The 19077-nt window shown below is 39.4% G+C and overlaps 1 protein-coding gene across 4 annotated transcripts in view; it reads right to left on the bottom strand.

Annotated features, from left to right (window-relative positions):
* Positions 1 to 323: 323 nt before the first annotated feature.
* SLC38A4 (solute carrier family 38 member 4) overlaps positions 324 to 19077 on the bottom strand; it is a 69083-nt gene continuing 50329 nt past the window's right edge. For all 4 annotated transcript variants that reach the window (XM_045523559.2, XM_045523558.2, XM_045523557.2 and 1 more), the window contains exons 7-16: positions 16144 to 16225; positions 15975 to 16057; positions 15816 to 15874; positions 14665 to 14937; positions 14454 to 14533; positions 12925 to 13025; positions 10888 to 11012; positions 5160 to 5304; positions 4167 to 4264; positions 324 to 2652 (exon numbers count right to left, since the gene is read on the bottom strand). In XM_045523559.2, coding sequence (XP_045379515.1) covers positions 2551 to 2652; positions 4167 to 4264; positions 5160 to 5304; positions 10888 to 11012; positions 12925 to 13025; positions 14454 to 14533; positions 14665 to 14937; positions 15816 to 15874; positions 15975 to 16057; positions 16144 to 16225 — 1148 coding nt within the window. In that variant the 3' untranslated portion in view covers positions 324 to 2550. The remainder of the gene's footprint in view (positions 2653 to 4166; positions 4265 to 5159; positions 5305 to 10887; positions 11013 to 12924; positions 13026 to 14453; positions 14534 to 14664; positions 14938 to 15815; positions 15875 to 15974; positions 16058 to 16143; positions 16226 to 19077) is intronic.

The following is a 19077-nucleotide window of genomic DNA, read 5'->3' as shown; positions in this document are numbered from 1 at the left end:
TCTTTATCTTACTATTCTCATCTTTCTTCTATTCCCTCTTCTTCTGTCCCAAATGCCATTTCCCTAATGCATTATAAAGAGAATCGTTTCTTCCACATTCATTCTAGAATGATATAAAATAAGAATGATTTAGGATGAGCTGTGTATATTGCCAAAATAAGAGGGAAACTATTTTGAAAGCTACAAATGTTAGTTATATGCCAAGAGTAACAATAAGAATGGGCCATATACCAATATAAAAAAGACAGTATTTACATTAAAAAATTTTTTTCATGTATAAATAATTCACAGCCTTCAACAATAGAAAGAAAATGACATCATAGTCACTTGAAAAGTTCATTTATTATATACCAATATACACTTTCCATAATAAAAAAAAAGCCTCCCAATACATTGAACCATCTTATAAATGAAATAAGAAAATAAAAATTTTCATCTGTTTATAAATGGGGCTAAATTAACCAGTACAAGATACCATATGTACGTCTGCCCTGCAGTCTATGTGAACTCTAATCCTGAAAATAGCTGTGAGGAGAAATGGTGCTTTATTATTTGGCACTGTAGTATTGCTCTTGAGTATTTATACAATTACACATGTTGATATTTTCAAGTTAGTCATTTCAAATGTAAAGCATTCAAAATATATACAGATTTTTACACTTTTTCAATTTTTTGGATTAATCTTTGATATTTACATTTAAATACATTCAGGTTAGACTTTTTTTTTTTTTTTTTTTTTTTAACACTCAGAAGGTACCTTTTTCCACTTTCGATTTTGATACACTCCTTGGGTGAATGAAAATGGAAATATATCTTAAAAATGCTATTTGGCAAATTTTTTTCCAGTAATAGTAAGTCAGAAGTTATGATAGTTTCTAGTAATGCTCAATGTCCTTAATAAAGTGCACCATTTTGCAGTATTCTGCCTCTAGAAAATAATACATAAAACAAATATATATTTACTTAAGGCACATTCCAGAAAAAGCTATTGAAATGTGATTTAATATTATCATACTTATATGCTACTTGTATTTCATACTTGGCTACACTAAAATATAAAATATACCACAAATATGCTTGCTACTGATTTAGGGGGGAAAAAAAAAAAGAAATTCTAGGCAGTGAGTACTAATTTTTAAATCCATTTCAGGTAACTATGTTGTAGAAGTGAGCAAGAATAATAGTTTGCATCTTTTTGTAGTGTTAGCACTTTTATTTTTAGAGAGAACCACTCAACGTTGTATTAAATGGCAAGTGAACGTCAGCAAACACCTGTGCAAGCGAAATGAACTAAAATCCTATTTTAAACATGCTAAATTAAAGACGCAACCTTAGTAGTGGTAATTATTTGCAAGTAGGGACCTTATTTTCTTGTAGATAATTATATTCAATATTGTAAACATTGAAGAAGAGCATTACTGAACTACATATAACTTAGGCTTCAAATTTAAGATATCCCCAAGAGACAGATACATACAAATGGATTTCTGAGCCAGTCAAGGTAATTCCCTGCCCCCACCCCCAGGAATATAAATGTTTGACCGTGAAGGAGAGAAAACTACACACGTAAAAAATAAAAATCAAATGTACCATACATTAAAATTCTGATGACTACAGAATAAGGTTATATACAGAAACAAATAAGCAATCACAGTTTCCTGCACTGAATGTTTATCAAATAAAAATGTATCAAACAATACTGGGTAGTGTAGCGCCACATGAACTGTGGTCTTCTAAAAATTCTGGATGAGAATGGAAGACGAGAGGGAGAGCATTGTTCAATGACCAAAGTACGAGAGGATTGGGAATCACATGGGTAAGCAAATGCTTCCCGAATAGGCAGGTCAGCGGTAAGCATTATTTTTGCTGTTCCTCTATAATTTAAATCAAGCCCCTCTCTATGTTTGGTAAGATGTCTTAACACTTACAAAAGATCTACTGAATGAAGAATCCACTAATTTGATGCCACAAACAGGATGGGCAAAATATTCCTTGTGTTGACAGTAAGATGTTCTAGCCTGGTGTCTGATCATTCAGGTACCTCACAGGGACAGTTCAGAAGATAATGCCTTTTGCCTCTGTTACTAAATAGACGCAGAGTATTTGGTGCAAGACTGAGGGAAGGCATTGAGTGGTGATAGCTTTGCCACCAGGGCATTTTTGTTTGATGTTCCGAGAATACAGGAATTTGGTATTTTGGTGGGAGGGGGCGAGGAGGTGGGAAGAGGATATTATCTGATGACCATTACGTGCAGCTCCTCTTATTCTGCTGGTGCAGCAGCAAAAATACACCATCTCACACTGCTCTAGTAAAACCTGGGTAGAAATGGACTCCACAGATTTTTAAATACATAAACAGCCATTCACGACAAAAAAAAAAAAAAAATGATTTTCCTCTTCTGCAGGTGGCTGGTGATGTTGCTGGTAAACATCTTTGGAATCTTCCTGTTATTTCCTATGAATAACATTCCAATCAAGATAACTCAAATATCTTTGGGAGCATAATTCGCAACCATTTCCACTGGGAAAAGAAAGTATGTTTTCCTTGGGTTAGTGATGCTTGGAATTTGGGGGATTGTAAACCCAGTCCAGTATAATGAGTGCCATGCTTCCAATCATGAAGATGATTCCAACCACGAGGAAAATCAAAGCCTGTAAGTCAGAGAGAACTTGTTAGGGAACATGGGAACTATACTCACTCGGTACAGTTTGCTTTTACAAGTTGTTTACTTAAGGCAGCAATCTGATTTGCATACAGAACTATACCGTTCTTTCAGCTCAGATGTCTATGCCCAGCTGTTCAATCAAATTAGAACCCTAGCTGGGGAAAGAGGGTGAATACAATACTAGAGAGATTTAACCCAAACATTCAAAATAGAAAAATGGTTAATTGATTTGGTACATCACAATGATGAATATCCCATAATCATTACAAATCAGGTAACAGAAAAAGATTTAATGACCTAGGGAGTGCTCACAATCTTTTAGGTGAAAAGGGGCAGGTTATAAAAGAGTAGTAGGTATGATATGATTAAATTTTGTAAAACAAATGAAAACAAAAGCCTAAGGTAATGCATGTTGCATATTCTTTGAAAAAAACCCCAAAGTGTATGTGTGTTTGAAATTACATATATACGTACCCATGTACATATAATATACATGGAATTATAGACACACATAAATATTTCATAATTTTAACACTAGAAGGGGTCTTATATATTACTACACAGATCAACCTCCTAATTCTACATATAGGAAGCAGCAGCTGAAGTTTTTTTTTTCTTCATTAGAAAGAATCCAGGAGATAGTTTTACTCACTTTTACATCTGGGCAAACTGACAAAGACAAGTATTTGGCCAAGACCACACTGCTGGAAAAGTCCAAGTAGAATGGGCTGCACAGAGTGGAAGTTTGGGGGCCGGGGATGGGAGGATTTTTCTGAAACCAAACTGTCCTCAAGTCCCAGAACAATCCCACGAGGAGAATGACTCCCAGGCAAAATTCAGGGTCACTCAGTCAGAGGCACCTTTCCAACCTTAATATAAGACTTGATTAAGGAGCAGTTGATAATATTTAATCTGGGAAAAACAATTATTTCTAGTATAAGTTTCTGTAATACTATTATGGAAAAGAAATACACACTCTTTAGGTTAATAAGACTATAAATTATACCTAAAGAGATCAATCAAAAAAATGAATGGTTGTGTTCTGGATCTTGGTCCACACCAGGGGACAAAAAGGTACTAAGGACGGGGAACAAAAGCAACACTTTTTCTTTTGGCCTTACAAACCTAAAGAATAGGAACAAAATGTTTAAATAACTTCCTAACACTCCTAGGGACCCTAGTTCCTTCCGGCATAATTTCCCTCAGAGAATACAGCAACAGCTTGGTGGTGGACACGCGCCTGTGCGCAGAATCCATTAGCGTTTGACAGGTGGGAGGGACTCAACACAGGATATATAACACTTGAAGAGAAAAAAATCCTGGAATTCTCTGAGTGGCAGAAATCCACTCCCTCTTTCTCTCCACTGGAGAGTTCCAGCCCATCTCTGAATTTTAGTTCTTGTTTGTCAATTCATTTTTTTTGAACCACATGCATCTCCTGGTTTTCTCTATGTAGTCTGAGAGCAGCTTATAATGGGAGAAATGGCAAACCTTACTTACCCCGACTTTTTGGGGTGACCTAAGAGATTCTTTCTTGACAAGTTTAAGATAAAAAACTGCTGGAAGAATGAAAATCAGCATAGTGGCAGAAGACGCCCCTGAGGAGAGACACGGGACAGGACATAGTCTTACTCAGCAGGTCTGAATCAGCAAGGCAGAGACCCAGGGGCGTACACTTGAAAGTAACCAAACCTAAGCCTTCCGTAATCTTAGCACGATAGGTACTATAAGCTTGTGGATGCTCATTGAAAGAAGATATGTTTATAAACACAATTTAAATGTACCTTACATAGTAGCTGCATACTAACTATACATAACATGTACTAAAAAACAAAAAGACTGAATGTTACAAATTTATAGGAAATTAGTAATGTAAATACATCTATGAACCCATCACACCCCCTTCCTATTTACTTCTAACTTTTCCAAATGCTTGCACCGGAGTTTTTAAAGTTTTACATTGTATTTCAAGTCTGACTGAATCCTGAAATCAGCAGAATGAAAAATTAAATATATTAACAGGTCACTCAGTTAAGAGAAATAATACACTTTACAAAGTCAACCTCCTCTTTCTCCAAAGACATCCTTTTAATGTTCAGCTGATACTCACAGACCTCAGAGGGCATCCTGTAGGTAAAATCTAACTTCCTTCCTCTTTTTCTGATGCAGAGTTAATACCTAAGTTCAAATCCTGGGTCCACTCCAAGTATCATGACTTGACTATTGTGGAGCTCAGTTTCCTGGTCTGCCGGAAAAGGCAGCTAGGCTACATGACCTAGAGGTAGGTTTTAACTAACGTTTTCTGATCCTGTGAATAACTTCCAGTGTCACTGGGAGGGAGGGAAAGTGACCAACTGGAGCCCAGCTGGGCTACTAGGAATTCTGTGAGCCTGTGACGGATGGGGATCCTTGACCTTCCATCACTGGCTCCCTGTCCTCTGTTAATGGAGGTAGCACTTGAGTTGACAAAATAAAAGCCTTTCTGAAACTTACCTATGAATCCAAAGATGTATTTTATAGTTGGCACAAGGATGACCAAAACATTATTAAGTGCAATGAGTATGGCTGCAATCAGGAAATGTCTTATCCAGCTGAAGGGTCTTTTGGGAAATAACAGTGTGATCACTGATGAACGAATCTGCAACAGGAAGTTTAAAGGCAAGGTCACGGCTTTGCTTTTGACTCTATCTACTATTTCAAATATCCTCGTCCCTCTCAAACATTCTTGGTTTTCCTTTTTCTCCCAGAAAAGATCTTGATGCTGGTTCTTTTATTTTTTTTTAATTTTAAAAATTGTGATGAAGTACAAATAACATAAAATCTACCATCTTAACCATTTTCAAGTGAACAATTCAATGGTATTAAATATATTCATATTGTTGTGCAAGCTTGATGCTGATTTTCAATGTTTGGGAGAGGGTCACTTTTCCCTCAGGGGATATATCTTGTGCTCACTTTCTTTGCTTTCAGAATGTTTTCTTAAAAATAGTCTCAGTCAGAAAGAGATAAAAGGCTAGATAAGATGCATAAATCAGAGATGCAGGAAAAACCCTTGTTGATTTTTAATCATGTCTTATCAGACTGGATTCATTGTGAAGGGCAAGCATTGAATTTACTGGCATGTGATCGTGAACAGAATTTTTACAAAACTCAGTGTTTCTTAATTTCACATTTTATTTAGCATTTTTTGCCCCCTGATTTTTTCTTAAATGTAATACTTTTTGTATTTACTCCTTTCTCCTTTTTCCCCCTTTACCTCCCGCCAATTACAGATTATAGATGCCCAAAAGGCAAGGACCAAAACCTAATGATGCTAACGCTCCTCTGAGTTTCTACCTTAGTGTCTTGCACACAGCAGGCACTCAATAAATGCTGAATTAAATTGAACAGAATGAATCTTTTCCCTTCCTTCAGGATCCCTGACAGATTTCAGCCCTATTTCAGCAGCTGAAAAGAGCAGGTGAAGGGTCAAGTAAGGCGCCGGTTGTAGCCGCCGCTCAAGTTACTCTGATGTAACTGGATAAAAAGATCCCTGTGGGTCGAGGGAGGGAGTGCCGTTTATGGTTGAAGAGCTTAACAAAGTTGGAAATATCCTTATCTTTGAAATCTTTTAGAGGACACTTTTTTGACTCAGTGGAATTAGTTGATTGGCTTTGCAAGCAGTGAGCACTTTAGTTAAGCTAGGATTTCCCGTTTTGAGAAATGCCGAGATTGGGAGTGATTTTTTTTCCCTTAAAACTTTGCCTCTGAAGTCTTTTAATGGTATAGAGGTGGGAATTCTTTTAAAAGAGAGAAAATGTAAACTATATTTTGAAACACACGTATGAATGACAAATGCTTTGAGCTGAATGGCTTGCTGTGTCTAACGTGACATTCCTTTCACACCACTCTGTCAAAAATTAAAGCCATCTGTTTAGTTTTAAAAGGCAAGTTCACTTCCAGAATGGCAAAGCCAGCTAGTCTCTGGAAACGACTAAAGAGTGAGTTTGTAACGGATTTTAAAAGTTGGATGAGCGAAAATTATGAAACTCACTCTGAAAAGTAGACTGAGCAAAGCAAACAGTTTGATTTTGTTTTCCTCAGCATCCTAGAAATTATGACCTACAATTAGTGTTCGTTCAACATTGTCCGAGCTTAAAATAAGCTTTCTAAATACACACACACACACACACACACACACATATATATATATATATACAACTCAATCACTATGCTGTACACCAGAAACTAACACAACATTGTAAATCAAAAAATAAACATAAAAAATAAGCTTTCTATGGTACACACATAGGGTTTAAGGGTTTATTTGTCTGAGAATGACAAACTTATAGCCTAAGCAAGCAGAATGCAGGTTATTTTCGGGCAGAGGTCACACGTATATGCTTTTTAGTCCTTTGTTGAAATAATGTGTTTAACTGAGTAAGCTGAGTTAGAGGCAATCCTATATGTATGGGGTCTTGGAATGTAAATAAATGCAGTTTTCTCAGGTCTCAAGGCTCCCAGAAGGACTAAGATTTGGTCTAATGATGTAATAGTATGGAAAGTTTGTGGAATAATGGCTGAAATAAATGGTGAAAGTTTGCTCTTCATAGTCAGTAGGGAATAAGGAAATCCCAAACAGAGCTGAAGGCATGTAGGGTTGCCAGTGCACGTCTTAGATGGGCAATGGGGCAAACAGGGAGATAGAGGCTGCCGGCCGTGCTAGGTGGAGGAAAAGAGTAGAAGGAAGCTTGCTAGTCATTCCAGGTTAAAATGCAGCCTTGAGGGTGCGCCTGGCGTCACGGGTCCCGGCAGCTCCCCTTGGCTGTGTCAGGACACAGGCGACTCCGGCTTATTATCCACAAAGCCGTGCCGGCTGCTCCACTTAGGGGCCTTTGCTCCACCGACACAAACTGACAAGAACCTGCAAGTGTGGGTCAGATGCCTTATGTGGGGACATCCCCAGCACCCTCCACAGCCTCTAACCCCGGAACAGTTCCAGAAGAGCTCCCCGCAGCTCTCGAGAAAACACCTGTTGTTTCCAGAGACAGCGTTCCGAACAGGAGCCTGTTCAGGAGATGCTGTGTTCTGATGTAGGGCCCCATGTGAAAGTCGGAAATGTGGAGGCTGCGTAGAAAGTGGAAGCCTTGTTAGTTCTGAACTCAATCAATCAATCACTCAGTCAATTCTATTGCTTTGAAGTGAATCACAGCCTCACTTTGCAGGACTGCTTAGGACAGGGGCTTTGGAAATGCCTGGACCACACTGGCATCAGTGTTCTAGTCCAGTTCACAGCGACACCTGCCATCTTTCTATGACTATATCTACATATGCCTCAAAACGGGAGGTCTAAAGGCAACGTAAGAGCAAGGAATGGTTTTACTATAATCAAATGAAATAGAAGAAGCTAGAGACTCTGAGATATGATCTCTCTCTCTTTTTTTTAAGGTGCGGTGGGTAGAATTTGAGTCTATGTGTTCTCAATAAACCCATTAGGGTTATCGGGTTTTCTATTTTTCATGGTAGTAAGTGCATTTTCTGCTCAAAGAGAAGCACAAGCTGAAAATGGCATGATTAGTCCCCAGGAAGGAGGTGCAGTCCCATAATAGACACCCCCAGCCCCATGGCTCCTCCCTCCCGCTTCTAAGAAAGAGAAAACAATGTTGGATGGCTAGTGAGAAAGCCAGCATCTTAATTCACTTTATTTATGTGCTCAAGAAACACTTCAAGCATTTATTCTGTGCCTTTTACTAACAGGGAAAAAGCTAACCTGACTCGGGGGGGAAAAAAAAGACAATGCATAGAGAAATGAAAAGGGAATCCAGCCAACCGCCACCACCGACAACAAAACTCTTGTCATCTCTTCTTGGGCTCCTAAGAAAAAGAACCAACTTTGTAGTTGAATAAAGGAGAATACAAAAAAATATCTAAAACGGATAGATTTTAATCCAGATTGGGTTTTATTTGTTTCATTATTTGTATGTGGGGCTATCAAGGCAAAGCAAATAAATGTATTGGTCAAGAGTTTCTTAACTCAAAGAAACTTACCAGGAGAACCATGCTGTTTGACTCAGTGTTTGACACATGGAAAATCTTGGCTCCAAATTGTCAGAAACAAACAAATACACCCTTAACAACTTCTGTCGTTGTTGGGGAGAAGGGTCTGAATGTAGCCTTGTCGCAATTGACTGGGACAGAGAGACTGGATCCACCTTTATATCATCCATAACCTCCAAGGAGGCTTCGTTCATGAAGCCAAGAACCCCACCTGAACTGATGTTCATGGCGAATGTCAGCCAGGAGAAGAGTCTACGCTTTTGCTGGAAAAGGCAGTTTATACAATCACAAGAAAGGGCGAGATTCATTTGGAGACCATTTTTCTTAGCAAACACTGTTGAGCTCACCCTTAACATCCAGGGGAAGATTTGGACAATATACAAAGCCTCTCAATGTAACGTAAGGGTGAAACAGAAGTACGTGCAAAAAGTTTCATAAACGCTAATGTGGAGTAAAAATCCTTAACAAAGGACAGCAGTTGTTTTCCTGAAATCTGGTTCTAATGGTCAGTTTTGGTTTTAATGGGCATCTGATGGGAAATGTTTCCAAACTACTATGGGAGATACACCTAGTGGGAAATGTGTTGCCATTCCTGATAGTCAGATTCATGCCAGTGCCTTATCTGTTACCATGGGGAAGAATTTCTATGGGAGATCTGGATTGTTAATGTCAAGGTGGAGCGGTCATCACTAAATGAAAGGCTGACTTTCGCTGCCCATTATCAGGACTGCAGCCGTCAGTATCATGCTGTGAGCAACGCATCAGTTCAACTGTTAGCAACTAGCTGTGGAACCACAACCAAGTCCTTTAATCTCCTGAGACCATGACTTGCAAGCACTCTATATAGGACTTATGAATAGACCAACACAGAAACGCGTAACAGATTTCTTTCATAAAATGCATTGATTCAGCAATGATGTGACTGCTTACTGTGTCCCAAAATTTCATCAGTAATATCTTTACACACAGAAAGAAAGGCTCCAGATAATCTTTATTTGGCGATGCCGTTTGCTTTGGGAAGTTTACCCTATGGTTCATTTTCTGTCTACAGCTGTCTTCTGCCTTGTACCCACAATGGAGCTGACTTTAGGCTAAAGCTGAGTGCCTGTCATTTGAAATACTTTCAGATATATAAGAGACAAGACATTATTTAAAAGTAAACTCTTAGCCACCATAGTAATAAGGATCTGATTTCATGCACTCATGGAAAAGGAATGTGCCAAAGAATATTTCAGCACACAGGCTGCGTTTAAAGTGACCACAGTGTCATTATAGGAGTAACCTTCATCGGTTTGGCCCTGTATGGAACATTCTGTCCAGGACAGTGCTGGTTACTATGTTGCTGATTTTTCCCCCCTAAAAAGAGTGGTAAATTCAGTGTTTATGAAAGAGAAGTTGGCAGGAAAGTGCAGGCTTGTGTTTATCCATAGGTGGTGGTTTTAACGCATGCAGCCCAGGTCTCCATGATCAGCCCTGCTCTGTGATCCCAGAACAACTGACCCCAACAGCAAATGTCATGAAGGGACTGTGTCCCAGCACGAGTCTGCCAAAGGGTGTGTGTCAGTCTTGGGGGCAGTAGAAGAGACATATGATGGATAATATGACCACTTTTCAAGAAATTTTGTTCAAGGATGTAATTTACTTAACATGTCTCATTAGCGTTCAAGGAATCGTTAAGGTGAGTTTTGGATGTTAAGGCAACTTTTGGATGTGAAGGCAGCACAACAAACTGGGATTAGGGGGTGGGGGATGAAATACGTTCAGAACGGTGGCAAAAATGCAATAGAATTTGAAAGATAATGTGGTTTTGGCTTTCAAATTAAGCTATATAAACTCCTACTCATTTCTACTACTCCACAAGATAGGAACTCAAGATCTGCTTTTTTGAATTTGAGTTTAAAAATAAATTTCAATCTCAATAAAGCTGTAAAACAAAATAAATATGTGGAAATTATTTTTTTTCCCTCTACATTGAAAAAGTACTTAACATTTGAAGAGACTTGCTCTATCCAAATATTAAATGGTCAATTTTAAGTGGGTCCAAAATGCTATATGAAAATAATAATGTTCTTGGACATTGCAATTGCAAACTCACATTACAACTGAGTCAACAGCAAGTCAGAACATTTGTACTGATTGACCCTAATCTACGGGGGATTCTTTTACCAGAGGTTCGTGTACTTACGGGGAACAGGACTATGGGCACCGTTAGTGTTACTGCCACGAGGACTGCCAGGCGTACCATGAGGAGAGGGGTGTCAAATGTGTACACCTTGCTGTAACCATGAAGCAACTCATCTTCAACTTCTCCTGCAAAGAGGAAGAAGGAAATGAGTCCACCTGGTGCGGCCACATCGGCACTGCTTACTTAGCACAATGTTTTGCAAAAGAGACAGAGTTGAGCAGAAAGAACCCAGGTCTGGGAATCCAGACACCTCTGTTGTTATCCTGTCTCTTAGCTTATTAGCTGTGTGACCTTTGCTCAAATGAACAAAGGGGTCCTGAGGCTTTTAAAGGTGCAGGAGCTGATATAAAATTGCTAAGGCTCTTCTCTAATCATTTGCATTGTGATGTCTCTCTCTGCTTTGCTGAAGCATCACAAAATAGAGGACAGGCTGAGGTCCTCTGGTGGAGAGGGATGAAAGGGCTAAACCCCTCCATCCTGTTCCTCACATCTTGCCACCCCCCCCTCCACCTCCACCTGCCCAGTGAGCTCTGACGCAGCTTCTCCAAACCCAATATGGAAACCCTAGGACAAATGATCTCTAATGTTTTTTTCAAGCTCAACAAATCATGACTCCATCATGACACTGATAGACATACCTTTGGGCTTTTTCCAAGTTTTTGTTTGCCTTATGAGACTCATTACATTAAGTAACAATGCAAGGATGAATTGGTCTGATTTCTATAGTGTCTCCCTATGAATATTGCTCTAAGATTAAGATGCTGCCCTCCTGGAAAACACATTCATTCAGAATTCTGGACACAAACGACAAGGAATCAGATGTACGTTAATTTTCCCACTCAAAATCAGACAAAGAGAGGTAAAAATGCCTTCAATGCCATTGACCTGACTTTCGTTAATTCACAACCAGAAAAGAGTTAATGCCCAGTCTAAAGCAGTGCTTGGTTAATAGCCAAATATTAGTCCAAACCCCCCCCCCCCAAAAAAAACAAAACCCGAAGCAAATGATGGCGCCACCAATCTCTTCCTTCCCAACTTGTCTTGCAATCAATTTAATTTTACCAAGTCAGTCAGAAAAAAAAAAGGCAAAAACTTAGAGAGGTGTATTTTAAAAATATATTTATGTTGATAAACATTGATTAGGGTGAACATATGCTACCAAGTCAATGTTTGATTCCCTGAAAATTGTCTATAGGACCATCTCTATGGAAAAGAACAACCCTGCTCCTTTTGTGTCCTGTTAAGGTGCCACACAGGCATAATCTAACGTGGCCTTCGTCACTTTATTTTTTGAATATATCCCCAGATCAAAGGGAATTCCATCATGTCCTTCTCTTTTCTTAAGACACCATCCACTGTAACAGAATAGAATGAGATAAACCAGAAAATCTGTCTGATATTCCAAGCCCCCAGATTTGACTTGACTGATAAACAAGAAGCAGACCCCAAATCAAGAATTTGTACTTTTTCTGACATTTGCTTGTTATTTGCTAGTTAGTTATTCTGCCGAAAGAGCTTTATAACATTGCGATTCAGTTCACTCTCATCACGTCTAGCTTTGGATAGCCTGGGAAGTCAAGCCGAAGAAATGTCATCTGTCCCTTAAGGAAAAGAATTAAAATTGAGGGATGTTTTTTATAAAATACGTGTGAATTCACAAATGATTGTAACCTGTCAGCCTGATTCAGGTTCCATATTCTTAGGTCAAATGACAAGGCTAAAATAGCATGTGAATTGAGATGTGTATCCATAGATCATGCTCCATGTAGAGAGTTATTAAAAGAAGTATACCTACCCCAGGAGGAGTGGGTATAGCTAAGTGGTAGAGCACATGCTTGGCATGCACAAGGTCCTGGGTTCAATCCCCAGTACTTCCATTTAAAAAAAAAAAATATATATATATATATATGTGTGTGTGTGTGTGTGTGTGTATAAATAAACCTAATTACCTTTATCCCCCCCCCAAAAATAAATAAATAAAACAAGTATTCCAACTAGGACTTTCATAAAGAGAATGACTTTGGTAGAGTGACCTACCGTAAAAGGTTAGGTACCCAAAGAGGGCAGCAAGCAGGTACATGATGAGCATCCCTGTGATAGAAACATTTGACACTGTTTGCATCTTCCTCCGGGACCGACTGAAAAGGAAAAGAACACTGAGCTTTGGGTTTTATTTTTTTTTAACTTAGGAAAATATCACTTTTTACAACTAAAATTTTAAAAAAATCACTTTTTACAATTAAAATTTACAATTAAATTTAAAATTAATAAAAGAATGTATGTCTCTGTAGCTCATTATATATTATACATACATATATATATATGTATATATATATATTTCTAGTGCAGAAACATAGCTTATTTAAATTTGCCTTAGGGAACAATGGAAGATCTGTTTCCATTTTCCTTAAACACTACTCCTTCAGTCTTAGAAATGACTATCTCCCTAGAAGAGGATCAGTTAATTTTGTGGTGATAAGTATGCTTGTCTCTTGAGTATTTAAGAACGCAATTAACACAAATATCAAACTGGCTCCTAATGTAGAATGCCTCCACATTTCATTGTGAGATAGGTTTGAGGACAAAACCCCACTAGAATCAGCAAAGCACTATTTCCAGGAGTTCAGGCACCCCAAAAGCCTGCTGCTGTCATCTGGACAGCTTCTGGAAACCATTCCAGAGGCCCCTAGCTGCTTAAAGTCTGTCATCAGGCCTCTAGAAAAACTGCTATCACTTCTTCATCTCTTGGCTAAGATCAAGTGTAGAGTAACTGCTCCATGCGATTTTTCCAATTAAAGACATCAAAAATCATTGAAAATGTTCCAAAAGGTTTTAAAGAGCTAAATCAGAAGATATGGGGCAAGTTACTGCTACTTAGTGAGAACGAAGACTGAGGTCATTGATGTCTAGGTAAAGAAGATGAGAATTATCATCTGATACCCTCTCCTAAGGGTAAAGGAGGAAGCTGCTGTGGAGGGCTCAGACCCACTCATCTCCAAGTAGCTGTCAATGGCAAAAAAGAATTAAGGAATCATAGACTATCAGCTGGAAGAAACAAGATCGTCTAGCCAGTGTCTCCATTATACAGATCAGACAATGAAGGCCAGATAGTGGCCCATCCTTGCGATGGAATGTCTTCTAGGCAAGGGTGAGGGACTGACAACAAGTGAGAGCAGTGACCTACCAAGGCCACCCTAATCATAATTTTTGCTCTTCATGGGTGTGGGTCATTTCCAGTTGAGGTGCCATCACTTTTTCCCACCAATATCCAAAATCAAATTCCCCACGCTGCCCAAATCCTTACGGACACTGGCTCCTCCCTGCCCTGTCCTAAACCCCTCCCTAGATCATTAGGGTGGAGGAATAGGAGAAAAGGAAGCAGGGAAGGTAGTGGAGTCAGGGGGTAGATTCACACTTTTGTGGTTCAAGCTCATTACTGATGAGTGATTGTAGCAAAAACTTTCTGTGAGGAGAAAGCTGTAAACTCTGCTTCTGCATAGAACACCTTTGAACATACAAGCACATTTTCAAAGCAAATGAGAATGCTAAAATGATGGCCGCCTTACTCTTTAAGTTCACTGTAGATGGGAAGGACCTCAGGGTGACACACAAAGGCAAATGCTAGGATGGGAATTGCATAGGCCGTCTGAAAGACAAAGACAACATCGCATGTTTAACATCCCAACACAGATGGCAACCCCAGACCCTCCCAGCTTATGAGATAAAAACTCAGAGGCCACGTTGCTGGGCTCTTAGAGGCCTCGGCCTCCCACTCACCCGGGAGTTGAATACAAAGTATCTGGGCTGACACTTATCACCGTGAGCTTCATACTCTACTCCACTGCCATGCACAGAGCCCTTGGCCTGGTTCTCGTCCAGCCCGGCAGGATTCCGGTGGGTGTAATCCATCATGAAGTTCACACCGCGACTCTCAGAGTTGTTGGGTAACGTTACCACGTGCATCGGAAGGCTGTTGTTGAATGTCAGATTTCCAGCGTTGTGATCCAGGACAGGCAGAGGGCAGGGTATTTGGAATTTCTTGTAAATCACCTAGACCCAGTCATTCACAACAATGACAAGTCAGCCTTTCGAGGAAAACAATGAAACAAAACTCCATCTGTGTGGCTGAGGGGGTAGAGGTGAGGGAGCTCTGCTGCGGATTCATTTTAGATGAATGGACAAGGGAGACGCCCTCTACCTCTGTTCTAAGCAAAGAGTTGGAACTATGGTTGACACCCCCATCCCTGAGAGTCAACAAGACTATTTTGCATGAACCTGTCCCAACCTTCATGCAAACTCTTCCATGAGAAAGAGGGTCACTTTCTTGCTCCATTTCACATATTTCATTTCTGCAAATTAATGGAAATACGGGTCATCAGACATTACCCCCTTGTTCTTTGCTTCTTTGGGGAAGTGCTGTATAAATGCTGGCCTTCATGATATTAGAAGAAATTCCCCCTTTTGGAGGGGAGTGGGATTGGGGTGACAAGAAGGATTTCTTTCTTTAATTCCACTTTCTTTAAGGTCACCCTCCCTTCCTGGGTAGAATGAGTAAGAGAAAATGGCTGGTTCATGTGAAAATGGCTCATTCTACATATAGCCTACTCATTTATCCTCTGAGACCCCTCACTTCGTCTTCCTCCCCCTTTCTAAATCCTGGGTCGTTGTCACATTCCTGCTAGGAGTGTTCCTTTTGTCCAAATGCACATCCAGTGTGCCTAGAACATACTATTGACAATGGCCTTGACATTCTAACTCAACTACTTTTAAGCTCATCACTGTTCCTTTCTCATTCCAAATTAGCATACAAGAGAATTGCTTGTGATGCAAGAACTATTTCATGCTGAACAAAACGGAGGACGCCAAATCAGGCACCACAACCATCACAGGCCCACCAAGCTCCAAGGATCGTGTCAAAAATCACTTACCACACTGACAAAAAACACCATGCAGGTGAGAGAAAATCCACTGGTATAACCAAGGTAACCTAGGAGTTAGCAGAGAGATTCTGCAAGGTGAGTATGGCATCTCCAGTCAGCTTCCCTATTAGAACAGGAAATGAAAATAAACACTGGAAATGACTTTACCTAAGTTTTTAAGAAGAGAAAGTGGAAGAATGATTCCAACCGACACAAAAATGATGAGGTAGTTGCCATTGAGGTACCATTCTCTAGAAAAGAGAGACAAGAATATTAGGATCAGAAAAGACCAAGTCGAACGAGTCACTTGATGTTACAGAGAGAACAGAAGACATACCCAGTATTTTCTTCAAGTCCCATGAACGCTCTGATTAATTCAGGTAGTTCGTATTTAATGATAAAGAGGTAGCTTGACATGGCTAAAATGGAAAATGTGACAGCTTAGTGGTGTGCACAGCACAGAGGTCACAGGCAAGTTGTGAGAAGTTCAGGCGTTTGGGACACTCATCCTTCTCCGTAACCCCGCGCACGGAAGGAAAAGCCGTCTGCTGTGTATTCTGTCCTGCTTCCAAAAGTGCTTCTCATAAACAGACATTCAGCCCTTTGGCTCTTGCCTACGGAGCTTTGTTTACAGTATCAATGCTGATTCTGTGTTAAATCCAGCTCTGAGGTTTTCAGAGAAGCCATAATCGTGAAGCTTTTCCCTCAGTGGTAGTAAGTCATCACAGCCTTACTGAGTGCGCCTGTTTTAGTATCGATAACCCGGGCAGGGGTCCAGCCACAAAAGGCGGGGGCCAGAAGAGAGAGGGAGGGATCACAGGCTGAGTTGGGGAGAGTAGATGTCACTCTGGCCCTCCCGGGGTGGACACCAGTCTAGTCCCCTGTAATCCCCCTGAGTGGCACGGAAAGTCTCAGACCATTGATTCTCTATAAACTGCATCCTACTGGATTGATTTAAAAACAAAAACAAACAAACAAATAAAAAAACAAGGTGATGGGGAGGATATAGCTCAGTGGTAGGGTGTGTGTTAAGCAAGCACAAGGTTCTGGGTTCAATCCCCAGCCCCTCCATTAAAAGAAATAAAAATAACCTAATCACCACCCCTCCCCAAATGATGGCAAAAATTAAAAATTTTTAAAATACACGAGGTAATAGCTTCTCCAACCTTTATCAATGAATTTTTTTTCCATATCCTTTACATGATCATGTACTCTTCTCAAAATCTGATTTATAAAATCTGTAAACCTTCTCCCAGGAAAACGTACATGTATACATATGCATAACATACAATTTTGCCTACAGTAAAGTAGGGATTTATGCAACATCCTTTTCACAAGTCCATCCACTCAATGAAGTATAATATTAACTTGTTATTTGACACATGGTCAAAAGACTCAATTAAAGATAAAACTGACAGATTTTACATTGCAAGGTTTAAATGTGTGTCACACCCCTCCGGTGAGTTTTTGCGAACAGACATTTAAAGTAGATAGCTAAGTTGCAACTTGAACTATTAACAGTTTAAAAATACATCCTTAACTTCAAATAAAAGTAATAGTGGCGATCACAGTTCCTCACATTGTTTAGCCCTGCACGTGATCAGCTGAAAAGCCACACGAAACAGCAGGTCGCACCTTACCATCCTCATTCCACAGCTGAGGATATAAAGATTTTGAGAGCTTACATGACACGGCCAAGATCACACAGCTTGAAGACGACAGACCACGTCCAAAATATAAGGTCTCTGATTTCAGGCCAGTGTCTCTTCTCTATTGTGAAATGAAATGATTTTTTTTTTTTTTTACAATATCTGTGATGTATCTTCTGTAAACATCATTTAGTTAATCTTTACAAAGACCTTCGCTAAATCTTACAGAGCGTAAACAGAGGAGGTATCTTTGGGTAACGGGTTCAGTGAGGTACCATTCAATTTTAGAGCTGTTAATTGCTGACTTTCAGTGATGTCACCACTGTTAATGTGTTTGGTCTTTGAAAATTCAGAATGATCCAGACAGGCCTGGGTAATGTCAACATTATTCTGCTAATGTTGAAACATCCGTGGTAAATGTTCGTTTTTCAAGGGATTGAGAAAATTAAATGTTCTAAATGTAGAGTTGCCAAATACAGAAATACAATAATTTCTTTTAGGCCACAATCACCACTAATGGTAAAGAGTAACCCAAGGGGGCGCATTTTCAGGGATGGTGTATGAAATTTCATCTCACTCCCTTAAAGCCACGCTATTTGTGTGTGTGTGTGTGGGGGGGGCTTGATTGAGAGACCATATTATGGTTTATTCCATTATTTAGAAGCATAATAGCAGCTACATTTGGAATAACAGACAATGCTGTTTTCTCTCAGCCTGCTGGGCTCAGGGCTAAATACCTGTATGTCCAGTCAGTTCAGTTGTCCAAGCAAGTATGTTAGATGACCCATGAGGGGACCCTATGAAATGCTTTATATTTTAAATCTTGATAAGGCTGAAAATCTGAAACAAATGTAAAGCAGTCGATCTGGTGGGGAATGAGGGGCTTATATGCTTATGGCCCAATGCCAGTAAAATGAATGAAACAATTCTGGTGTTACTGCCAAAATCAACCCAGAATTGCACTCTGACTATATAAAAATATGAAAGACACAAATACAAATCATTAAGATATGGCTGGATCTTGTTTATCTGCTTACCAACTATCCATCGTCAGGAGCAGGTCTAGTTGGATAAAGGGGATTAAAGGAATTGCTGCATTCCAGAAACCCTAGATAATTTCAATGATTTTATTAATTAAAACGAATGACTTCCTTGCAAGATCTCCGTGCAAGCTTATTTATTGCAGCATTGTTTACAATTGTAAAAAACAACCCAAAACTGTTCATCACGGGAGTCAGTAAACCAATTATGGTGCATTCGTGCAATGGAAAACTCAAAAGTCATTAAAAAGAGTAATATGCAAATACAGTCAAGGCATATTGTTAAATAAAAAAAGCAAGCTGCAAATCAGTATTACAAGATGATTCAATTTTAGCAGTAACAAGATATTTGTTAAATTTGACACAGAGGAAAATCTGGAGTGGTTATTTCTAAGGATGACTCACTTAAACATTTATTTGCAATTTATGTTTATGTAATGCTTTATTTTTCCACAATTAAAATAAATTTGTCTTATAATTGTAAAAACGCCCATTTAAAAACCATTGGGAGAGCTCCAGAGACATGGATATGGAATCCAAGAACTAGGCACAGAGAGGAAGCATGAACCCTTATAACCATGA

Source organism: Camelus bactrianus, chromosome 12 (assembly GCF_048773025.1).
Source record: "Camelus bactrianus isolate YW-2024 breed Bactrian camel chromosome 12, ASM4877302v1, whole genome shotgun sequence".
NCBI classification, from domain to species: Eukaryota; Metazoa; Chordata; class Mammalia; order Artiodactyla; family Camelidae; genus Camelus; species Camelus bactrianus.
The sequence above is the reverse complement of the archived record's forward strand: the minus strand, read 5'-3'. Positions and strand labels throughout refer to the sequence as shown.